Source organism: Pogonomyrmex barbatus, unplaced genomic scaffold (genome assembly GCF_055798465.1).
Source record: "Pogonomyrmex barbatus isolate J1 unplaced genomic scaffold, ASM5579846v1 scaffold16, whole genome shotgun sequence".
Lineage (NCBI taxonomy): Eukaryota > Metazoa > Arthropoda > Insecta > Hymenoptera > Formicidae > Pogonomyrmex > Pogonomyrmex barbatus.
The window spans coordinates 1,341,421-1,366,933 of record NW_028297112.1 but is presented as its reverse complement, the minus strand read 5'-3'; the positions used below and the strand labels follow the sequence as shown (position 1 = coordinate 1,366,933).

The following is a 25,513-nucleotide window of genomic DNA, read 5'->3' as shown; positions in this document are numbered from 1 at the left end:
AACCAACGACCGACGTTCGGTTCGCTCGACATTATTAAATTCACTTTTCGAGAAGATAACCACTTGAGAGGATAAATCGCAGGTAGGAATGCCGACTTATGCTCGTTTCAAAGTGCATCATAATCATTCCTATAAATCATCCTTGCAGTTAAGTTATTACAAATTGCAGACGTTCGGTCGTCATCCGTGGTCTCATAGGAAATCATGACGCCGGCGGCTAAAAAGATGTTGCGGACAAATACAAAATAATGCGAGCCGTAAAAATTTACGCGCGCTTTGGGAATTTCAGTAGAAAAGCAAGATTGAACAATATCGGGTCGTCGATATCAACTGGATAAAAATGCGTTTGATGTATAATTCCAAAATAAAAAAAAAGTGAGTATGCATTTATATTGAATATAAACGTTTCGAAATTCGAATGAATATATTTCTATATACTCTTTTGTAGAATTGAAGAATATTTTGTAGAATATTATATATTTACATGTTTTATGCTAAAAATTGTAAAAATGTTTGTAGAATAGAATCCATCTTTTCAAAATTAATGTTTATAGAATATAATAGATAAAATCATGATTCTTCCCATGATTTATAATTAAAGATAAATTTAAAAAGGTATACTAATGATTAAGTATAAACGATTATAAAAAAAGATTTATAAAAAAAGAGATATTTATCTTTTACATTTGTAAAATTCGCAAAGAATACATATTTTCGTTAAACAAAAATTGTCAATAATTTTTCTATTTTAATATGAAAATATGGAATACTAATAATTATTTCAAAGTTCAAAATGACAGAGAATTTTTCTACTTAGTTTAATCCGCTTATCTGCTAATAGGAAGTAATATAATTTTAACTAGACACGCTGTTTTTATAAAACAGATGAAAAAAATTTTTAAAAAAACATTAAATATAAATGCTTTACGAGGATTTTTATCATCATTACAACGTAAAAAAAAATCTAAATCCAAATGGAAAGTTTTGGATTATTATTGTGAAAAGGGATAGATAAAAATTATATTATATTCTATAGAAAAAAATTAAATTTTATATATATAAACATATATATATTTTTTATTCGCCTCTCTGTATAAAAATATAACGTAATATACAAATTGATTATTTATATAAATTCTATCAAAAAATAGTAACAACAGTACTATTACACAAGAGCCTCAAAAGTGTTTCCCTCTTGCGTTCATGAGAAACATTTCACTTCATAAAAATCTCTTACAAAGAAAGAGAAGGTATTTTCAAGATTTTCATAAAATTAATATTCTACATGATTTTTCTTTTTCAATTGATTTAAAAATATATGCAGTCCAAAGTACATATAAATATTATTTACAGTAAACGATAAATTTTGTAAAATGTTCAAAAAGTTTTGTATCTATATATATGTAATGCTACGAAATCAGTATATGCGTTGAGCATCGATAGAAAGCACTCGCTTCCATTGAACAAAAATCAATTCTATTATAATATTGATTTACGAAATAGAAAATTATATCATTCTATCATATAGCAAATTTCAATAATTATACTGTTATACAGCATCAAAAACTGATTGTGATACGACAGCGATCTATACGTTTCGTCAAAAAGCATATGAAATCGATATTGAAAATCGATAAAAGAAGTTGAGCCGTCGAATGTTTTGCACCCGAGCAATCAATGAATTGATCAATTGATATATGCCGTTACATGCCGTTGTAAGCTGGTCCGCCACCACCCTCCGGCACAACCCAATTGATGTTCTGACTAGGATCTTTGATGTCGCAGGTCTTACAGTGAATGCAATTCTGCGCGTTGATCTGCAATCTTTCACCATCCCCGCTTTCCAACGGCACGAATTCGTAGACACCTAAAACCAGATTGCACGCATGTGTTTTAGATTTGAGGAACAGATTGCCTACACACATCTTTCTCTCTCGACAACTGCAATAAAGTTAGAAGCACATCCAAAAACCATGTGTCTACCAGTTTGTCAAGCCACGCGAATTATGACCGATTGCAATAAAATAAGCAACTCCTTATATAATTTGAGATCGTTCATCTGTTTCAAGAAAATGTTAATAATGTCGCCATGCATAGGATGATTTATTCAGCACGATTTATTCAACAGACACATATATTCTCAGTACTCTGCTGAGTGGAAGATTTACGCCGCGAAGGTCACATCGTGCCCTCGGCTAGACAGTCGATAACCCGGTCCCCACCATCTTCCAGACGGCGCAGCTATCCTGTAGGAAAGCTCCCAGACAAATTCCTCACCGATGCTCCAACTTTGGCTCTGTGAAAAGAAACAGGAAGACGCATCCCGGAGACGCGAAAAGAAGTATGGGAAAGAAAGTATGAGAAAAGAAGATATTGTAAAAATCAAAGGATGTCTAAAAAACAATGATGAGAAAGCAAACGTATAAACTCAAAATTATCAAAAATGTTTATGCGACATAATAAGATGTTTCGTACATAAACTTTCAATCTTAAAGCTCAAATTAAAAAAAAGACTCATTTTTGTTGCAAACTTTTCAATAAAAAATTCAAATTATATAATTTTTTTATTCGATCAGAAAAACATTAATGATCGGACAAGATAATAAAATTTTGTGCTTCCCAATTAAGTTTGCTATAAATGTTGTCTTAATAATTTTAATTCTATAAAATTTTATAAATTAACAAAATATAATAGACGGCATTATTCGGTAGACATTTAAAAGAAAATTATTACGTATCTAAGATCTTGCTTGCCGAGTAACGCCATTATGTCCTATTTTTTGAACATTTTTTTGAACATATTTTTGACTTATGACATTGATTTGTTCATTCATAAATTAAATTCCAAGATATCTAATGGTTAAAAAGATAAATTATAATTATAATCATTATAAATATAAATAATTATTATAAAATCATTATGTACATATAAGAATAATTATATAAATTTTGAAGAAATGTTATAGCAGATAATATATATTTAATTTATTTGGAAAACACTTTCATTGTTTCAGAATTAATATAATAAATATTCTCAAGAAATAGAAAAAGAAAAGCTAAATCGACAGCAAGGTTGTTGGCCGGAGCCGCAGGACGCGATTTTGGGGATTGAGCTTGGTCCGGGGTTGTCTAGCCATGCGGGGGTTGTCCGGGTGACTCCAGGTTCAAGGACACAACGGTCGATAAACCCCCGACAAGACTGGAAAAGGGGAGGGGAAGAGACGTGGGCGGAAGAGGAAGAAGCTAGATTGCCTGCAGACGAAAATTTATTCTGAACGAAATTGATCTCTCATCGTAATAATACTCTTCCTTTGCTGAAATAAATTTGCATCAGATAATTTTTCCGAAAAACAAATGAATGTTTAAACAATCGATAAAATCGTACGGAAATAAGCATGTTAAAAATTCAATTGATTTGAACAGAGATATTGTATTTCATTTCTGCGAATTTTAAGTATAAATAGCATTTTTATTTTTCAATTTTTATTATTAAAATGACAAATAATTCAATTGCGTTTCAAAAATAGAAAAAAAAAATTGCTTCAACATTATCTGTTAAATATCTAAAAGTAATATAAAACAAGCGATATTATACAGAATAAATATCACAAACTCCGCAATACGATAAGAGTATATCGCTTATTCATTCTTAACATAACCGAGCTTTTTCTTTTGCATTAAGAAAGACGGTTTTTGAATAAATTGATTTTAATGTTGCTAAGTGATATCTATGAAAGGAAAAAAATATATAATTTCCAAATCATGCAAATTAAATAAATAAAAATATATATATTTATCCAAAAATATATATATTTATCTTTTAATAAATTTGCGCGAAAGTGTTAATAAAATTATTAATTAATGTATTTCTCTCGTGAAATTCACTATAAATATATAAACGCTACAAAATATAATCTCTTCATAAATTTATTATGTTAATAGTAATGTAGTTAATAAGCTAATAAGTTATTAAATAAAATAGCATTTAATAAATAAGGTTTCCTTAGACGGATATTATTTTTTATTAAATCGTTGTATGCCATAACTCAGCACAGATTATAATAATTAAAGCTCCTAACTAGTTGCCGTGACCATATTAGAATCGTGACGTTATAAGAGAATGATAGTGAAATTTATTGCACACAATTTGCAAAAAGAAATATTTGACTAAAATGACACTTGAGATAGCTTTAAGACATTTGTGAAAATGAACGGCTACTATTTTTTCCCCTGATAGTCAATAAATAATTGTAAAAAGCACATAAAATAAAGCCTATTTAGATAAAAAAACACGGTTTGACGGCTGTTAAAAGAACTGAAAAATATGTTTTTACATATGAAATTCAAAGGTAACTTTAATTTCCATTTACGAATTTGATAAGTACGAAACGAATCACATCTACATGATTAAGTACATAATAACAAAATTAAGTGCAAAAATTTTTAAAAATCATCAGCATGTCATTTAATATAAAGATGAATAAGGACAAGAATAAGATAAAAAAAGATAAATAAGCTTCTAATTTTTACTGCGACGCTGTGTCGTCAACATGGAGTTCTTAGCTCAGAAGTCTTAAATCTAACATATATAGTAAAAAAATGTTCATAAAGTCCATTAGATCAATCTTGTAACTCACAAAAGGAATAAAAATATATCTAACATACAATCAATGCAGAATTCATAATCACAATATATTGATAAAATGGTAAATAAATAATTATACTGTAAATTGACTTACCAGCAGGGCAAAATCGACTTTCCGGACCAGCAAATTCAGCTAAATTTCTTTTTACAGGAATGGTATCATCCATCAAAGTTAAATGGGCCGGTTGATCAGCTTCGTGATTGGTACCGGTTAGAGCCACTGATGACAGAAGATCGAAAGATACCTCATTATCCGGTTTGGGATATTCTATCGGTTTTGATTCAGCCGCAGATTTCAATTTCTTATAATCAGCACCTAAAGACATAAGATACAAAAATGTTTAAAATATCATGTTTTAAATTAATATTTGTAATATTTTTCAGGGAATTTCTTCAAATGTCTCTGCATAAATTTTCCTTACCTCCATGGGACAATGTCCATGGCTCTCTTCCGCCTATTAACATGGAAAAACCTGAATATATGAGACCACCGTAAAGAGAAAAGTGGAAACTAGGCCTCATATTTCTTACAGCTTTCAATTCTTTATAGATCCAACTATTCTTTATTTTATCTGTATATGTTTTTGGTTCTAAGCCTTTTGTTGGTGAGGTGTTATTTTCTGTATCAATAATCGCTTCAATAACGCTTTCTGCAGCCAACATACCACTTTTCATGGCATTATGGGTTCCTTTAATTTTGGGCACATTTAAAAAACCGGCTGTACATCCGATGAGGCAACCACCAGGAAATTGAAGCTTGGGGATAGATTGGAATCCACCTTCTACCAATGCTCTAGCACCATAAGCTATTCTAAAAAATTAAAGAGAACAAACGTAAAAAATATGAAATAATATATACAATACATACTAAATTATGTTATTACAGATACCAACCTCTTTCCTCCTTCAAATGTTGGTCTAATACTAGGATGTTGTTTAAATCTCTGAAACTCTTTGAAGGGTGATAGATAAGGATTAGTGTAATCCAATCCTACAACAAAACCTACTGCAACCAAGGGTGTTTCTTCATTCAAATGATACAGAAACGACCCTCCATATGTATTTCTATTAAGTGGCCAGCCAACAGTATGCTCAACTGCTCCAGGTCGATGTTTGCTTGGCTCTATTTCCCAAACCTTTCAAAAAAATATTTTATTTTAGAATATAAAACATATCTACATAGTTTCTAATTTTGTAGTTCTAATTTAACTAATTCTTAAATAATTACCTCTTTCAAACCAATGCCATACGTTTGCGGTTCACAATCTTTCCTAAGATTCAATTTCTTTGACAATTGTTTTGTTAAATGGCCATGACAACCTTCTGCAAATATAGTACATTTTGCATGAAGTTCCATGCCTCGCTCGAATGTCTCTTTGGGTGAGCCATCTTTAGCAATACCAACATCATTCGTGGCCACTCCTTTAACAGATCCATCTTCATGATATAAAACTTCTGCTGCTGCATAACCAGGATACATTTCAACACCAGCAGCTTCTGCTTGTTCACCAAGCCATGCTACTACATGGCCTAATCTGTAACAAAAGTACAAATTTTTACAATCAACATAAATTGTTTTTCTCTCATATAAGGACTTATAGGTGCATTAAGTTCTAGCTTACCTTACTATGTAATTTCCATGATTATACATTGGCATCCCCTTGAAAATAGGTATAGATATCCTTTTCTTTTCTGTGAGAAATGCAAATTTATCTTCTGTGACAGGAGTATTTAATGGTGCACCTAATTCTTTCCAATTTGGAAAGAGTTCATTCAGAGCAATTGGATCTAAACAAGCACCGCTAAGAATATGTCCACCAATTGTAGATGCTTTCTCAACAAGAGTAACTCTGAGTTCCTTGCCATGTTTCTCTGCCAATCTACGAGCCTGAATGGCTGCTGACAATCCTGCTGGTCCACCACCGACAATTAGAATGTCGGTTTCATCCACGTATCTCTCCATGTTCACATCTAGTAAATAAGAAAATACATTCTTAAAATACATTGTATTAACTATTTTATTTTTATACGGAAAATTAAAAAACATACCTTTCCATCTTGAATCCGTCTCCCTGGGAATTACTGTATAATGAGTTGTAATTTGAGGATATTTGGCAGTATCTGAATAAGCTCTCTGAAAAATCCTTTGCACCCTCTGTACTGGTAAAATGCAAAATTAAATTAAAACATGTAGCGGATTGCTATATGTCTTATATTTGAATTAAAGTATTTACATATTTATTATGTAAACACGTTATATAAATTAGTAAAAAATAAAAAAATCAATTAAAAATTTCAACAATTTTTAAAATTTTAAAATATAATTCGAATTATTTATGTTGTGCATAATTATAATTGTTACCAATTTATCAATCATAAAATTCTAACGTTGCAATTACTCGCACTTCTTCAAAAATTCGTTTTTTCATTTTGTAATAATCTAAATTTTTTCTTATATTTGATTTCAAATAAAAATATACGTTTCAGACAAAACCAGAAATTTTATTTTCTTGATTAAAAGCTTTTCCATGTTTCTAAAAATAAAAGAATAAAGTCGTTTTCTAAAAATAAAAGAATAAAACTCTCGCGCTTTAATATTCTTTTTACTAATGTAGATTAATTTTAATTTTGGTTCAATTTTTTATCTTTTTCTTTTAATTCTTAGAATTAAGAAAAGATAAAAAATTAAATCGAAATTAAAATTAATCTACATTGGAAAAGGAATGTAGATAAGTGCAGAAGATACTTGAGCGTTTAAGAAATATTTATATGTCGCAGGGGCAAAGGGCAATCACACATATTTGTACTGTCGTAATGAACGTGAATCGTTTGAGATTAATGCTCGATATTTATACAAAAATTATCAAAAATATAAATTAAACAACGCCAAAGTATTTATTGCAGACAATAAACATTTATCCGCGTTGCAAACGTGATTAAATAATCGCGAAAAACATTTACATACGACCATAAACATTTCTTTACATCGAGTGGCATTCTTTAATGACGTTACGTAATGATAATAATGTGCTATGTATTTTACAAATCGTAAATCGCTTCATCTCCGCGAAGCTTCATTTCATCGTCACTCAATGACCGATCGTCTTTCGAAAAACAGAACAAGTGAATTTTAAACAATACGATTGTCATTCTTGTCAATGTTGTACGGTGGTACAAGGTTACATCTGACCGGAAAATTTTTGACAATGACATCAACACTTACTGGTGCCAGATGCACTGAACACCACGGAAGCCATGATCATGCACAGACAATATACAACTGTAGATCGACACGAAAGACAACCTGACCGATTATGCTAAAGAAGAAAAAAAAAAACAAATTTACAATACACTTGTCGTTCGAGCGCAAGTAGCGCCAGATCAAAGGCGAGTGATGCCTGCTTCTTAATCGATGCCTCGATCGATTAATCGAGAATCGATTCTTCCTGGCTTGAATCGAAGGAAGGCGATCAAGCAAAGCGGCTATGTCTGTTCGCCGAGCGATTGATTCTTAATTATCGATCCAATCAATTATATTTGATCGCTTGACGAACAAGTCTCTTTGTCATCTTGAACTCACCCAATTATGCGTGTTATATTTCTTCACTTTCTTACAAGTCTTGCGAAAGTAGAATGCCTCGAGCGGCGTCTGTGCAAAACGAGTTTAATCGCGCACCACATTCGAATCGATTAAAAATAGAATTACGGTTTCAACTATTTCAATATCTTGAAAATCACTTTGTCTCCTTTTCTTTTTTTTAAGCAATTCAAAAAAAACTTATTCAAAATCATCGATGATGTACTGTTAAGAATTATCGACCTTAGATAAATACCGATAACCAGATCTTAAAATTAAAGAGTATCGATATTATCGACTATTGATATAAATTATAAATTTTAAGAAACTGTTGGCCTTCTTTGTATTATCGACAAAACACAGCAATTTTTGTATTGCTCTCATTTTTTATTAACTTTGTAGAACTAGAAATCCTTTTCCACAATTAAAGTAAACTCATGATTATTTATCGTACATAATAACGTGTTGTAACACTAAATGTGATAAATGTGATCAATTTTTCAACAAAAAAAATAATGTAAGAACAGAAAATATATTATATTATACATATGTACGAGACATTATCTCCTATCTCGATTTATTTGTATAGGATTGAATTTTATGATTAGTCATAAAACGGAAAGTTTATCTTATCTATCTTATCTATCTTTGTTTATTTAGACATTATTTGTCGAGAAGAAAAGAAGTTTTAAGAATATGAAAATATTTAAAAGATTAACATAAAAAATCATAAATTCCTAAAACTCATAAATTGCAATAAAATAAATAACAATTTTTGAGCTTTTTAGCGATCGATTCGAATATCTTTATGCAAGGATACGATTTTTGCTATCATATTCTTTCCAAATTTTTAAATATTCTAGCAAAACTGTTCTTTCCATATAAGAAGAATGATTTATTTATAAGCGAACCATATATGATAACAAATTTAAAAAAGTAGCTATAACTTTTCTTTTTATTATTACACATTTTTATTTTATTGTTATTTTTCTGCGCAAAGATATAATTGAGTTATGGTTTTAATCTTGATTAATAATTCATTTTTGAATATATAAGATGGTTATTTATAAATTTCTAGCAAAAAAAGAGTTTTATATATCTTATATATATATATATATATATATATATATATATATATTTTACAAATTTATTCTATTGATTGCAACCACTATTTTATTAAAAACTTTTAGATTTTAACATTTTGTGTTTTCTAACAATTTTCATCATGTGTTTTCTCGTTTCAAATATCTAAATGGTTACAATAACTCAGCATGAATTGAACACATGCTGTGCCTTTAGATAGTCCTACAAAAAAAAGGTTCAAATTCTTTCTTCGAAAACGGTTAAAATGTGAAAGCATATCTAATTGATTTTAAAAGCGTATCAGGAATATTCTATCCAATATAACATTTTAAAAATAACAAAAATTTTACTGCAAAGTTACTGACTTATATGTTTTTGAAAAAAAGAACATTCAATCGAAGTAAAATTAAAATTCTGTTTCCGATAGCCATAGAGATAAATATATAAAACATTCAAATTGATTATTAGAATATAAAAAAATGTTGAAATATTATCGCCATGTTTAAACATCACGCATAATTATTTTGACGGGTTAACAAAATTATTTTTAGATTTGTATCTAAATTAAATAAAATAATATCTTTATAAATATTTTAGTACATTTCTTTTTTTCCTTTCAAAAAAAGTATACAAACATTTTCATTTCAATATAATAATTCTAACAACCAATAGGCTAATCAATATTCTGCAAAAAATCAGAAAATTTTTTGTGAAATCTTATTCTAGGAAAAGTACCAGTAGGTTCTTTACTTTAAGTATCGGTAGATTCTTTACCTGAAAATCCTAGAAGGCTATTCAGTCAATTTTATGATTTAGTGACTCATTAGATGCCTTCCATTAAATGGAAGTCGACACAAATATCGTTTTGTCCTCATTGAATGCCAAAAAAGATAGAATGATACTTTTGTCGATTTGTGTCACTAAATGGAAGGCATCCATTTTTGACTTGCCAAAGGAATGTTTGAAGAAAGAGAATTCCTTAAGGGCATAAAAACTTTATTCTTATACAAAGATAAAACGTGTTGTATATCATATTGTTTAAAACTTTTAGAAAATAAAAACGTCTCAACTTAATCAACTGTATTAAGTAATTATTTACATTAAGAAAATTATTTTTATTATATTTAATATTTCTTTATTTATATTACTTTTACAAATATTATGTACAAAAAGATGTAACAAATTTTTACAATAAATATTATGTATATTATATATTTATAATAATACTTTAATTTATAATAAAATTATAAATTAATATAAATATATAGTATTGTCATAGTATGTAGTAAATTATAAATTAATATAATATATAGTATTGTCATATCATATGACAAAGAGATATATAAAAGAATGTTAAAGATTATTAAATTTTATGTTATAAAAGATTTTATAAAATAAATAATACGTATTATTAATGATAAAATAATAAGTTTATTTGTTTAAATCATTACAAAGTTAAAAAAATTAATTTTTTTCCTATATGTATACATTATTAACGATAAAATTATTCTTATAATTAATATTACAAAATTAACATATATATTTTATATGTAGCTTTAATATTTTATATATATTTTTAATATTTTATACATTATATTATACAATTATTATTAATAATAATTATAATTATTCGCTATTATTGATAAATAATAAAAATATAAAGATTATGATGGATCTTCCATATTTATATTATATTTAAATATGGATTTATCGAATGATCTAGAACATGTTCCAAATTCCTTTCGTATAGAAAAGATTTAATTGACCAATCGGAATCAAAAAATCTTTGCTCGCTTTATTCTGATTGGTGTTGAGTTCTGGAATGTAACCAAAAATCGATTATTTGCGCATGCGTATAAAAGTGGTGGGAGCATGCATACATCATAAAACCAGTCTACCTCACATCTACCTCACATTTCGTTTTCTGATTTTCCAGTCAACACTGGTTGGTCCTTTTGCAGCACCGATTGGGAAGGTTAAGTGTTCCGTTGGGATCTACCACGTGAGCTTAGTGTCATTTAGTTAAGAGAAGAGAGAGCCTACATCCATCCCAGTTTTCGGGATTATCAATTCCTGTTCATAAACTTGCGACATTCGTCAAAATGGAAAATAGTTTTGATGGTAAGTCAAAAATAATTGTATAATTGATATCTATGAAATGTTTCATTCTGTAAAGAGGAAGACTAATTTTTAACATCGTGGATTTCGTTGAACTTTTAATATGTTGTACTATATATTTAATATAGAATTTATCCCATAGTTAATTGGTTCTCTTTTGCCAGTGTAGTCTTTTGCCAATAGTTTGTGAAAAATTGTTTAAAGTTTTCTTTGTACATTACGTATACCGATTTTGTAACCTTGAATCGCGGCAATGAATTCTGATCGAGCGAGTAAGATGCGCGGTGAGACATCGAGCATTTAAAGCTTTGTTTTTTCCAAATCCTTTTCTTGTTTTTCCATATTTTTTTTTTATTAATTTGACATTAAATAAATTATTAATAAATATGTTCAGCCAAGAAATATCTTTCTATAACTATATTTTTGAGGATATTCTATGGACATTTTCTTCCAAATTATATATACAGTGGTTGTGAAATATTGTGTCATAATCTATTATTAATGTCAACATTTGTTTCACACATTTGTTGAACATTGTGATTCATTTTGTTAACAATTTAATTTTGACGTATTTCAAGCTTATCAAATTTCGAAAGAAACACATCTAATAATTTTGTAATCGAAAATTAACCTCTATGCATGGTTGTCACATGGCGTCGAATTTTTCTATTGGATTTATCACGTTACTTGTGTATTAATAAACAGATTTTTTTTACATAAGTAAATAACTCGCGTTTCTTATAATATTATTATTGTATTTTCTTATAATTTTAATTGAGTCAGTTAACAAGACATACTTATTTTTTAGTATAACGAAAAAACTTTTATTTTTATTAAAATTATCTTCTAATGCAGTAATGGTTAAATATACGATTTATTCTTTGTATCGTGTTAATTGTGCATTATATCATCAAGAAGATAAGATCTTATGTTGGCTTTGTTAAGTTGTCCGTGTATAAATAAAGATTGTACTGAAATAAACAACTCGCTTTATTTATCATTTTATAATTTTTGCTCCATTGTTTTACTTTTATCCATTGTTAATTTTAAATAAATTAATTAACTGAACGCTCTTTTTGAATATAAGAAAGAATATATCTTTAGTCTTTATTGAATTCTAGTCTTTTAATAAGAATAAAAATTTTTGATAATATAAGAAAAAAAATACAGTTTTTTAATTTTTTGTCTTAAATAGAAATTAAATCATAATTGTATGATCATTTTATCGTTAATCAAATTGATTCTAATAATTTTTGTTTCATTTCGTTCTCAGGAGGGCTTCAACCTTTCGGAATAAAACAGCAATATGCATTTCATGATTTTCATTCTCCAAGGGGATTTAATGGAGCGTTTTTGAAGTATTTAATGGGTGATGTTTCAACAGAACATACAAAAAAAACATATTCTAAAGAAAAACTTTATACATGCTTGACATGTAAAGTAGAATTTCATGATTTAAAATTGTTTAGACATCATTATAACTGCGAATGGCACAGGTACAATATGAATGCAAAGGTGGCTGGCTTACCTTATATCACTCTTGACGAATATTTAAAAAAGGAAGCAATTTATACTGAAAATAATAATCAGATTAAAAAAGAGCAATTTTGTCATACCTGCCGAAAGAAGTTTCATAGTCCGCAACAGTTTGACAATCATATTGTTTCGAAAGTTCACAAAATAAAATTAAACCAAATAATTGAGAAGTCAAACTTTCTGGCTTTGAAGCAAAAAATTGAAATAGATTCAGAAGTGGAATCAGTGAGTTCAGATGAGTGGAATGAAGACATGATATGTGAAATTGAAAAAGATTATTGTCTGTTTTGTAATGTACGTAGCAAATCCACAATAGGCAACATAGAACACATGATAAAGACACACTCATTCTTTATACCTGATATTGAATATTGCATGGATTTAAATGGACTACTGGAATATTTAGAACAAAAAATATGTTCGGACTTCAAATGCATTTGGTGTAACGACTCAGGTAAATAAATTATTTTTTCTTCTATTTAAGCAATTACTTTTTTTTTTTCATTATATTCTATATTATAAATTCTATTATATATGTTTTTTTATGAGATCAGATATATTCACTAAAGAAAATATTTCATTCCTTTTTGCATTTTCACATTTTTAAGTTTTTTTTATTTGTATATATTTTTTTTAATAAAATTTGATAAAAATTGAAAATTGATTTAAATTTAATATTGAGGAAAATTGCAATTAACATTTTATGATCGAATTAAAATTTTTGTTTTTATAGGAAGAAAAATGCGAAGCGCACAAGCAGTAAGAATGCATATGGTCGACAAAGGCCACTGTAAAATGTTATTCGAAGGAGATACGGTATTCGAGTATTCGCCTTTCTATGATTATTCATCCAGCTATCCAGATGCTAAAGATGCCAATCCAGACGAGGAGTTGCCACAAATACCAAAAAAAACTATTTTAAACGATGAAGGCTATGTGATGAAGTTACCATCTGGCAGGAAAATTGTACACCGTAGTTTGGCACTTTATTATAAACAGAATGTACCTGTGGGAACCGAAGTGACGAAGAAAAACTACAATTATTGGTTACGAAAGCGTCTGTTTAAAGAAATATCGTTTGGTAGCACGGAAAAAAAAATAGAAGCTAATAAGAAGACATTGCAAGCTATTCGGTATTTACGAGACATCCAGGCAAACTACTCAACGAAACTGCAGTTCAAGCAAAATAAATTGCAAAAATATTTCAGAAAACAAACGAATTTTTAACCTAGTGACTAATATTATTATTAATTTTTAACCCTTTCACTATCGCCTCGACTTCACACGAATGCAATCATATAAGTATGGCTATACAGCAACTGTGCTAGCAATTCTTCTGTGTATATATTTTAAATAAGATAATATATTGACAAATATATAAATTATATATCATGTAGTAAATAAGCAATTATTTTTTTACTTCTGTATTTTTTTATGAAGCTGAATAATAACTTATTTTTGTATACTATTGTTGTTTGATCATCATGATAGTATCAAAATGTAAACGCTAGATATTAAGTAGATAGTCACTCATAGTACACGGTAATCATTATATAGCGAAAGGGTTAAATATATATAAATCTTGTATAAAGTAAAAATATATTTTATAATTTATACAAATTATATGATGTGATATAATTATAAAATATAAGATAAAAAGTTGATTGTTACCATAGTACTGATATATCTTATTACATTGTTCATATAATATATATAATAAAGCGCAATTTAAATAAATTAATCATTCATATAAATAATTCATCTACGATTTTAATTTAACGTCAAATTTAAACCGCATTAGACACTGCGTTATTTAAATTACTACGAAATCGAAATTTATTATTTTTCTTTAAAACATACATTATCACGCAATACAAATCATTATAAATCACATTATATTTGGACGTCCTTACAAAATAACTTGTGTATATTTTATAATATACTCTTTTGTAACACGTTTCACCGACAAAAATATCTTCTTCTTGAATAACTTTTTTTTTTTTTAGTTTACGTGGACCCGTTTATTATATAGCAACACTTCTGTATCGCGATCGAAATCGCCGCTTTCAATAGAACGTAATAATTATATAAATATATATTTAAGTTAGAAGATAATTTTCACGCATTATCGCAATTCGCTGATGTTCGCATGAGAGAGAAAGAGGGGAAAAAAGATATAATTGGACGTTTATATATTTCATTTTAGACTACTTTTCACGGCGACATCAGCAAATTATGACGCAAAATAATGAGACAACATTTGATACTTTGCTTAACTTTCTTCTTGTTTCTTTCTATTCTGAGATCGGTACGTAAATAATGTTCTGGTTTTAATTTTCAAATATCTTTTCGAGATCATTGTTACATAAGTATCTCATTCTTATTATTTTTTAATTACAAAAAATATATAAAAATTATATAATTATATAATTATGACAATGCGTTCAATATCGCTGATAATATAACTGATTATGTAAAAGTATTTTTCGCTTAATAAAAATATAATTTTAGTATAACAAAATCTTTCGAAAAAAGATCTTTATACATTTTTTATATTTATTGTTAAATTTGATTATTAATATTTACGATTATTTTACGATTTTTAACGAATGTAAGAATTAAATGATTTTATATTTTGTATCATTTTTTTCGCTAGATTAGCTATTAGTTCCTCCCACAGGAAGGATAAAAGGAATAAAAGATCCAAATATGAGACAATAAATGTTTAATGAAATCATTTGCTGTATTAATTAAATTTTTCAATTTAATTATTTCAATAAAATCATTCTTTTCCTCCATTTCGTTTGTAACGAAGATTTCTCTATTCAGAACACGTATATAAGGGGCAGTAATACCGGATATCATCGGATTCGAAGACGTTTTGACATGTACTACGAGAAACGCGTGATACACTCTTTTCTCTTTTGCTTTTAGATAAATATTCTGAAGAGAAGGCGTCACGTCATTCGCGCGACACCAAGACATGTATTAACAGAGCTGTTATTGTCACGACACGATGATGATACACATATCTACTTTGCGCTTTGCGCTTTCGTGTTGACGGTTTGTTTAATTAAATTAAGCTCTCTGAATGAGCTACTTTCTCATTTTATTTTTAATCTAGCAGCTTCACCATCAACTTTAATGCTTGATGGGGTGGCGTCGGTCTGATGGACTTGTCCAACTCTGAGTATGGAATCTCTGCTTCCACCTGAAAGCCATGCTTCAGACAGACCTTTTGTGAGAATGCGCCAGTTGCATCGGCTTTACACACCTGTAAATGTAATATACCAGATTAGTACAAATTGTTTACATTGAGCGGTTTTCGTTTTTTCCTTTAATAAATTCTATTTTGAATATAATTAAATAAGATATCTGTGAAGTCTTCCACAGCAATTAAAAAGTCTTCTAAAACAAGTAGATAAAGCAAAAAATTTTAACAAATGAAAATAATTTTAAAATTGTAAAGTTCATTTTTCATTTTGCTTGACCATGATAAATTGTCTTTTTCTTTTTAGCTTAATAATAAAATAAATTGATTTATTCTTTATTTTTTTAACTTATTGAGATTAGCAGAATTAAAAACGGTATAAAAATATTAATTGATTTCTAAATAAATTTATTCATATTAATGATTCTGCTACGTAAGGGATTATGTACTAAAAATACTTTTAAGAAAAATAACAAATGATGGGTTGTATAATTATACCTGATAAAGGAGTAAACGAAAATTATCCCATGCATATTAACCGAAGAGCATGCTGAAACAATAAAAAAGTGTGCGCTGTGTATGTAAATTCAACGATCACGTCAATGCTACGACTTTAAATTAATAAAATAAAAATAATGTGAGAATCTCATAATGTGTAAAATCAATAAATAATTATCTAAATATATATATATACACACACACACACACACACACACACACACACACATATTGTCATTTTTTCAACAAAAAGACATTTATTTATAAAAATTATATGTCAAGACATTCTGTATACCGACAAATAAATAAAATTTATAATTGATATAATTAATAAACAGATAAATTATGAAAAGATGAAAATGAAAATGAAAAGATATGGTAAATTAGAATCCTAAATGATCCTATGAAATGTAGACAGATAAAAAATATATACATTAAATATAGAAGATATATATATATAAAATGAATTAAAATATAAATAATTTACAAATAAATATTAAAATTAAGTTACTTAATTTACCTTAAAACCAGCGGTTTTGGCGGTTTCAATGCTGTCGGCCAAGAGAATACTGGCCAAACCTTTACCGCGATAATCTGCGTCAACGCTAAGGATACGACATTCAAATAGCTCATCCACGTTATATTTGGCAAACAAATCAACCTTATCGTTTACTTTATAGAGTAGTCCAAAGATCGTCTTGAATTTTTCGTCGTCCACTTCAGCAAGACGTCGTTCTGCCTCCTCACGCTCACCTTTCTTCAAAATACCGTTTAGTGCCATTCCCGCAATCTGATAAAAAAAATCGATTCTAATAATATTCATCATTTTAAATTAGATATTGAAACTTTTAGAAATTAAATAGGAATGAATAGGAATAAAGTTAAAATTTAATTAATAATAGAAATAAAAAATATAATTACCGTTTTAAAAATATAAAATTAATAAGAAATTTCTGCGATTTCTTAATTATTGTACAAATAAATAAAAGAATAAATTAATAAAGATATAAAAATTATAAATTGATTTCTATGGAGAAAGTAATAAAGAAAATATTCAGAAAAATAGAAAAAAATTATCATTATTTTTAAATACAAATAGTTATGAATAATATAGAAAATGATATATTGAAGAATTGTAAAAAGATATCGGAACAATTATAAATAAATAAAAACAAAAAAAATTTGAAAAAGTTAATTTTTAATTTTTTCACGAATAAAATGAATAAAAATTGTTATTTGTGTATTTATTGATGCGAGAAGAATCTTTTACCGCTCCCTTCTTATCCACTAGCATCCTGGAGTACCCCTGTTTCAAGGTGAGCAGACAGTGTCGCTCAAGCTCGTGTTGAGATTCCCCTCTCGCGCAGAGCCCCACGGCGTTGTTGAGCGGTTCATCAGCGAAGAAATTCAATCTCAGATGATGGATCGCTTCGTCGTAGCGATTTTCCGGCACATCCACAACCGTCAGACAATCCTCGCTAGAAGACGACGACATGTTTTGGGTGGGCAAATTTTCCGCCGCGCACTGAGAGCAATTTCCACACGCGCATCTCCTCTTCGTGAAGAAGGGTGGTCACCACCTCTCGTATGGGAAAATCGCCACCTCTCTCTTCTCTCCGTGTAATATTGATCGACCTAGTTTGCTGGCGAATACACTGGGTCAATTGAACAGACTAATTGTGCCATGTTAATTGGAAAATCAATTAATTTAGAATTAATAAAAAAATAATTTGATTATTTTTATACAATTTGCGATGAAAATTGCTATAATTTACACAAATTTCATTCACAATTCACAAATTCTCTTTTAACAAAAATTTTTTTATATACCACGTTATGCTCATATAAAAATTATTTATAATTTTTACAATTTAATCGAAATTATATCATGCAATCTCAATTTTACTTAAAAATAGTAAATTGATCTAAATTGATCTAAATTGATCTAAATAATAATAAAATTTTAAATCAGATACAAATCACAAAATTGGTATTTCGTTCAAAATTGGTATTTCTTTTTAACACCAAATATTTTGTTAACATTTCTTTGAAAATCAAAGAACAGAATAAAAATGATAAAGCAAATTGTATTAATAATTAGAGAGAGATAATGCAAATAAATAAACATATATATGTATGTACATATTTACTATATTTATAATTGTTGCTGTACTATCCGATCATACAATTTCTATCATTCTAAAATACCGGAAATAATATGAATAATCATGGAATGACTTATGATGTACAGAATTAAAATATTTTGTTATTTAGAATTAAAATATTCGGAATAATTTTTAAGAAATAACAGCGCTACTGTTGCTCTTAACATGATATATATATATAGATAATTGCTTATTTTTACAAATTACTGTGCAACAAATACGGTAAAATGTATTTTTTCAAGAAATAAACAAAAAAAAATGATAACAATGATTTGTTTAGATAGATATTTTACGGATCATCAACGACAATCTTTAAAATGTACAAATAAGACTATCGTGACTGTGACATACATTTCTAAATATCTTTTCTTTTTTTAGATATCAACATCTTAATATTTATAATGTATTATTTACAATATTTAAAACAGCACATCATCATCACTTTCATCGAGTAGATTTGCAGCATCTAAATCAAGTCCAGCTGCAATCAATTCTGCCCTTTTCACTTCGGCCTATAACAGAAATAAAATGCTTTAGAAAATTTTAGATAACTATTAATTAATAAAATAGAATGTGCTCTTAGAATCTTAATCAATACAAACGAAATATTAATAAAATTAATACAATAAATTATCTAATACCTTTGCCTTAGCAATTTTTTTCTTGTCTTGAATCTTCTTCAGCCGATAAAATTCTTCTCTTTCAAGCTCGTCAAGCTCTGAAATAATATAAGCTAGCGTTCTCTCAATTCGTGGGATGATAACGTGTTCGATAGCATTAACACGTCGATTTGTAATCTTGATAACTTCGTCTAGAGTAACAAAACTTGTTTGCAACGACGCCAATTCTACGAGCAGTTTCACTGCTCGCTGATAATTCTTCTTCAGTTTGGCCAATTGCTGACCACCTCTGGCAAGACCTGCTAATTCATAAGTATCCGTTCCATCCTGATAAGATTCGAATATCGGTAGATTCACACCAGCGACGTTATCCTTCTTAGAACGGATTTTGATCTGTGCTTTTGTTACATTTTGCAAAACTACCTGATTGAAATCTCCTGTAGCAAACTTTGCTTCAGCCAATGAGAAAGCTGCTTCTTTCATCACCTCACCCATCAGAGTTTTGGTCTAAAAGTAAAAAGAAATCAATACAGAAATCAGACAACAAATATATATATATATATATATATATATATATATATATATAATAATGTATAAAATGTTAAATTTAAAACAAATAAGATTAAAGTAAATAATAAACTACAATGTACGATGTATAATTAAAGAATAACATTAAAAACAAAATATTAATCGTACTTCTATAATTTTCCCCAGGATCATCCTGAAACGCATTTGAAGTGCATCTGCTTTTTTCTTCAATAATCCATGTCCCTTTTGTGCTCCTTGTAAACGAGACTTCATTAGCATTTGAGCCCTAAATACAAATATACAAGCTTTAATAAACTTGCATAGTTAATATAATAATAAATAAATAAGAATTATAAAATATAATAAAATACTTAAAATGTATTAATATCTTCATTTTCCAAATCATTAGAATACATTAGTTTTGTATATTTAAAATATATATATATATTATATATATATATATATATATATATATATATATATATATATATAGATATTATTATTACTCATAAAATTCAACATTAAACATATTGTACAACTAATAAATTATATTTCATTAGAAACAAAATATTTCGATTGCAAAAAGGATAAGATAATTAAAAAATACTCAGCTCTCGTCCTTGAACAAACATTTCGACAAATATCTTTTAAGTTGTACCGTACAATAAACAAATTCGCAAATTAATATCTTTTACAAATAGTGCAATATTCAAACAAAACAAAAGAGGATCGAGATATTTAAATAAGCATTTGAGTTTATTTAACAGTTGAAGACTGGGGTTACACCCAATGCTCCAGTATGTTTTAAAATGGAAATCTGCTCGAGAATAAATGACGATGCACGATATATGAATGAAATTGTCGAGATTTTGTGATAATTAATTCATTAAAATAAGATACTTACCCCCGAGAGGGGAAAATCGGTAATTTGTCTTTACCCGACATTCTCGATCACTGTACATCGGCAGACAGGAACAGGATTGCTCAGCTGACATGAGACCGGAAGTATAAACAGTCACGCTTTTAATGGCGCGCAATTTTAAAGGCGTATAAAGTCCAACTTAATTATCGAAGACAAATGAAAGTTGAAACGTAAAGATACAAAATATAAATAAAATTTCAATTTAACAAAAATTTAACATTTTATAAAATTTAATTATATAATTACAATTAAATTTAATCAACAATTAATTTCTCTTTATGACTTATTTAATACATATAATCTTTTTTTATTTGATTTGACATTCTAATATACTCATATAAAATCGAATGATAATTTTTAATTAATTTTAAATTAAAAACAATTGAATATAAATTTAATAAGATATTCGGAGATAAGATAAAAGAATCATATTTTTTGGCAAAATAAATATGTTTAATACTTATGTACAAAAATACAATGCGGTTTAACATAGTACAATCTGTCCTGGTTTCAAAACTTGTCTTACATTCATATTAATTCTAGCTTCGGCAATATAAGTTCGCGCTTTGCGCCAATCGTCAAGATTATATACAAAATTTTCATGACTGTCCTTGCAGTTATCGTCCCAGGGTGACTTGGACGCCAGTAAAATTCGCGGTACCCCATGATATCTCAAACGAGAGTTTCCCGACATTATTACAACGTCTCCACTCCGCAGAAAGATTGCGTTAGCTGGATCTTCTTGTCTAGGACCACCAATCAAAAAAATTGCTGTCTGTCCAAAACTTATGGAGAAAAGTGGTGCTGCAACATTCACTTCTGAATGATCTGTATGTCCAGCCAAGGTCGAATTCATTCGATAATAATTCACAATCGCAGCCTCCGCCTTAAAATCCAAGAATCCTAATGCCTTGGCAAGAATAGACATAAGACTAGATAATTCCGTCGGCATGTCGCTTTTCGAGTTTTCTGAATATAATTTTGTGTCCCAATTATGATGATATCCCAGTGTTGCCCAACGTAGCTTTGGCAAGAGGGTTTTAGCCTTTTCCGAAGTTCTATGTAGAACAAATCAAAATCTTAATATAGATATCAATATAGATTTTCTTGATATAGTTTTTTTTTAAATCTATTCGCACTAAAATTGCTGAATTTTAAATATATCACTATAAATTACATTATTTATATTATTAATTTAACTAGATTTTCTCACCCAAAACATATGTCCCACCAATTTTCATTTTCTAAAATGTTATGAGCGTCTATATTTAATTTATATGGTTCTTTAGAATAATCTTTCAGGCACTTTGTGATCCAATATCGTTGGCCATCAGATGTAAATGGATTCTGAATGAAGATGAGTCCTAAAAGAATCAGCAAGCATATAGAATCAAACAAATTAAGTAATTTAATTTTTCACGAAATAACATTATTATTATCACTTAAGAATGAAGCAAGAATTACTAATAAATATAAATCGATATATCTTCAAAGAAATATTATTTATATTGTCCAGAAACTAATTATTATTATTATTTTATACAAAGTTTACGCACCAGGAATGTCTAATAACTCATAAATATTCCATTTTTTTATCGATTTAAGACCAAAATTGTCCTCAATCTGTTCGCCAGTTGCATGTGCCTCAATCCTTCTAACCTACAAATAACAATAGCGATTAATTTTTGTAAGGACGTATGAATTGTAACATCACGTACTCTGACACGATTTGGATTTTCAAGATCAATCACATTGCCTAGATTGGGTGCGGGATTTCGACTTTTATAATATTTAAAACTGTCGCGAAACATCGCTCCTCAATCATGTGGGCCGCCATATTTCCTTCACATTTTGCTCATGCCGCAAGAGATGTCGCCTGCAATCGCTCTTGTCAAATTTTGAAATATTCGAATCATACAAAAAAGTCGTAAAAAAAATATATGTAAATACTAGCATATAACCACTCATGACGTTTTATTTATAATCAAATATGAAAACTATATGTAAATATAAGAGAATCAGTGAATGAAGAATGTAATATGAAACATCTCGTAGTAGCATTATATAAAACTTTTAATATTAAAGCCAATAGCAAAATGTAATGTATTAAATTTAAAATTTCAATAATTTCATAAAATTTTTTATTTTCTTATTGCACGAATAATTCGGTTTTCGCTTAATGTTGAAATATATCGATATACTCGCGGACATACTGTCTGACTAATAGCGGAAAAACGTGTTCGAATCGGGTGGACACGTAAACTATGCGCCACCCACTATTATTGCTCAATACGTTTTGCATATCTTCATCGATAGGAGATTACGTTGGGAAAGTGTGACGATTTTTCTCACAGTGATGTGTCCAAATCTTGAAGGCCTTGGAACCAATATTTGGAAGCATCTTTCTTCCCTTTCTTTTCTTCATTCAGTTTGTTTGAAATTAAATATAATTTATAAACAAGAATAATAAAAAATTCATATTATAATTATACAATAGTATATAATTTATTTATATTATATTTGTTTTCGAAAATAAATAAATGCCTTTTCGAAATAATTTGTCCCTCTGCTTGTTAAATATTGATTAAACAATAATAGTGCGATTCCATAAATTAATCTCATTTAAATGTATGTATTTAACATTAATATTTATTTGCAATTTAAAAATTTTTTATTTATTAATAACATTTTATATGCACAAGTAATATAAGAGACTACCAACTATAATTAAATAATTAATTGAGATTACATTCACACAAATGATTTGGTTTACCTGTAAAAAAATGCCGGCTTATTATGATTGTGTAAAATTATTCTTTATAAATAAATAAAAAGAAATTTGTAAAATGGGTGTCAAAATGTAAAATATAGTTTCCTAGTTAAGGGACTTTGATCAAACTCTGATTCAATTAGAATCGCTTATCCTCAAATTTCAAACTGTATAATTTTTTCCAATTTTATCTTTCCTTGTATGTACGTATTGGAAAAATAAAAAAATTTAATTAATCGATCCGTATTAGTAAATATTATTTGATAAGTTAATCGGAGTGTTTAGTCTCGAAGTAACCCTAAATCCGCCACTTGTTCTCTCGGCGTGTGTAATAATCGTCTGTAACTAATTTTAGCGTGCGATTTTCGCATAATGCGGCATTGCCGAGGAACAGCGTGATTTCATAGGATAGTTGCGAGCAGGGCAGGGCACCGTGCAGCAGCGCCTCTCAAGGCTTTTCGAAAGCCTCTACCGCGAGTAAATTAATAGACACGACAAGCCGCGGTAATAATGATCGTCCATTACCGTCGCGCTTCCATTCGCCATAAATCTCGCCCACCCACCCAACCTGACCACATGCTAAATCTGTTGTTCACCCGCACACCTGCGACAATCGTCTCGTATATATATATATATATATCGATCCTGTTCGATCGACCCAAATCTTCGATCATAAAAGACATCAGTATTGTAAAAGATATTATTAGTTAATGAAAATAAAATCGAAAATAAAATCGGTGTCATGATAGATGTTGAGAAATATTATAAAAAAACATCAAAAATTACTAAAAAAAGCTATTAATAAAAATGTCACAAGAATCAGTTTCTGTATACATATTTATTTATTTATACTTATTTTTTTCGTAACGATACAATACACACATGATTTTTTTATTTAAAAAAAAAATAGGTATCATCATTTATTTTATTTTCTTTAACGCTTGTCTTTTCTTTAACACCAAATGTATAAGGATTGAAATATTTATTTGACACTCATTTTATAGAAACACGCAATGTACTTTTGAAACATGTATTTAAAACATGTATAGAATAAATGTATATGTATGAAATCTCTATGTTGTAATTTGTAACAAGAATTCAGAGTTGAAAAAAATATTTTTGAAAAATGATTCATTACCATTATCCATTAAAACAATAACTTTTCATTGTTATTCGTTATCCACTAAAAAAAATAATTCGTTATCTTTATCATTATTCAAAAAGTATAAATAGTCATAATTTTCATTACTTTTTCATCAAATTTTAGAAATTTTTTTTTAAATTTATTTTTTTTAAATGTGCTCGTTTGTATATATGAATCAATATAATCATTATGTAAAGAAACGTGGCGAAAAATAATAATTATATTCACTCATCCAAGAGATGTAATTGGTCATATTATTGTCTTTGCAATATTTAAGAATTAATATTTGATTCATAAAATACATAAAAATGCAATGCAAGATTAGAACATATCGAACATATTAAAAATATTTAACAAATTAGCACTTTACAAATTAGCATTTTTAATAATAATCTATATTTATAAATGTTAATATATTTTCGTCATTTTTATTTCACATCTTCATACATTTTTTATTAATATTTTATTTATTCTTTGAATTATCAAAGTCAATGTTTTATAAAGTTGATTACATTTTTAACAATCGTAAATATAACAAAACACTAATAAAAATATAATTACATAATCTCTAATCTCTAATTTTATTTTTATATTCATCTCTAATTTTATTTTTATATTAGAATCTGTGATGTTGAGTAAATATTTTGTATTCGATTTTATTCCTCCATTTTTCCAGACGTTGGTGTCGAAGTAAAA

The 25,513-nt window shown here is 28.2% G+C and overlaps 5 protein-coding genes across 7 annotated transcripts; 1 reads left to right on the top strand and 4 right to left on the bottom strand.

Moving 5' to 3' along the window:
- Positions 1-1,048: 1,048 nt before the first annotated feature.
- On the bottom strand, positions 1,049-8,045 carry Etf-QO (electron transfer flavoprotein-ubiquinone oxidoreductase). Of its 2 annotated transcripts, none has more exons than XM_011632702.3 (8): positions 7,869-8,045; positions 6,695-6,805; positions 6,268-6,616; positions 5,874-6,180; positions 5,540-5,781; positions 5,068-5,456; positions 4,740-4,961; positions 1,049-1,867 (listed from the first exon to the last, which is right to left on the bottom strand). In XM_011632702.3, the coding sequence occupies exons 1-8, from the start codon at positions 7,906-7,908 to the stop codon at positions 1,704-1,706; spliced, it is 1,824 nt and encodes a 607-aa protein (XP_011631004.2). In that variant the 5' UTR covers positions 7,909-8,045; the 3' UTR covers positions 1,049-1,703. The 2 variants fall into 2 exon arrangements, with proteins under 2 accessions (XP_011631004.2, XP_011631005.2); XM_011632703.3 differs by lacking the exon at positions 7,869-8,045 and adding an exon at positions 7,689-7,842.
- Positions 8,046-11,201: 3,156 nt separating this feature from the next.
- On the top strand, positions 11,202-14,716 carry LOC105423056 (cytoplasmic 60S subunit biogenesis factor ZNF622). The gene is made up of 3 exons (XM_089073899.1): positions 11,202-11,426; positions 12,697-13,413; positions 13,693-14,716. The coding sequence occupies exons 1-3, from the start codon at positions 11,408-11,410 to the stop codon at positions 14,184-14,186; spliced, it is 1,230 nt and encodes a 409-aa protein (XP_088930025.1). The 5' UTR covers positions 11,202-11,407; the 3' UTR covers positions 14,187-14,716.
- Positions 14,717-14,950: 234 nt separating this feature from the next.
- LOC105423055 (arylalkylamine N-acetyltransferase 1) lies at positions 14,951-18,260 on the bottom strand. 2 transcript variants are annotated; one of them, XM_011632699.3, is made up of 4 exons: positions 17,939-18,260; positions 17,189-17,458; positions 16,669-16,720; positions 16,096-16,233 (listed from the first exon to the last, which is right to left on the bottom strand). In XM_011632699.3, the coding sequence occupies exons 1-3, from the start codon at positions 18,161-18,163 to the stop codon at positions 16,691-16,693; spliced, it is 525 nt and encodes a 174-aa protein (XP_011631001.2). In that variant the 5' UTR covers positions 18,164-18,260; the 3' UTR covers positions 16,096-16,233; positions 16,669-16,690. The 2 variants fall into 2 exon arrangements, with proteins under 2 accessions (XP_011631000.2, XP_011631001.2); XM_011632698.3 differs by lacking the exon at positions 16,669-16,720 and having other exon boundaries at positions 14,951-16,233; positions 17,939-18,256.
- A 539-nt stretch (positions 18,261-18,799) lies between these two features.
- On the bottom strand, positions 18,800-21,016 carry Vha36-1 (V-type proton ATPase subunit Vha36-1). Its single transcript, XM_089073900.1, has 4 exons — positions 20,886-21,016; positions 20,150-20,267; positions 19,475-19,960; positions 18,800-19,345 (listed from the first exon to the last, which is right to left on the bottom strand). The coding sequence occupies exons 1-4, from the start codon at positions 20,924-20,926 to the stop codon at positions 19,253-19,255; spliced, it is 738 nt and encodes a 245-aa protein (XP_088930026.1). The 5' UTR covers positions 20,927-21,016; the 3' UTR covers positions 18,800-19,252.
- Positions 21,017-21,334: 318 nt separating this feature from the next.
- AlkB (alpha-ketoglutarate-dependent dioxygenase AlkB) lies at positions 21,335-22,777 on the bottom strand. Its single transcript, XM_011632696.2, has 4 exons — positions 22,622-22,777; positions 22,460-22,562; positions 22,117-22,267; positions 21,335-21,961 (listed from the first exon to the last, which is right to left on the bottom strand). Exons 1-4 carry the CDS (start codon positions 22,712-22,714, stop codon positions 21,388-21,390), a joined length of 921 nt encoding a protein of 306 aa, XP_011630998.2. The 5' UTR covers positions 22,715-22,777; the 3' UTR covers positions 21,335-21,387.
- Between the last annotated feature and the right edge of the window lie 2,736 nt (positions 22,778-25,513).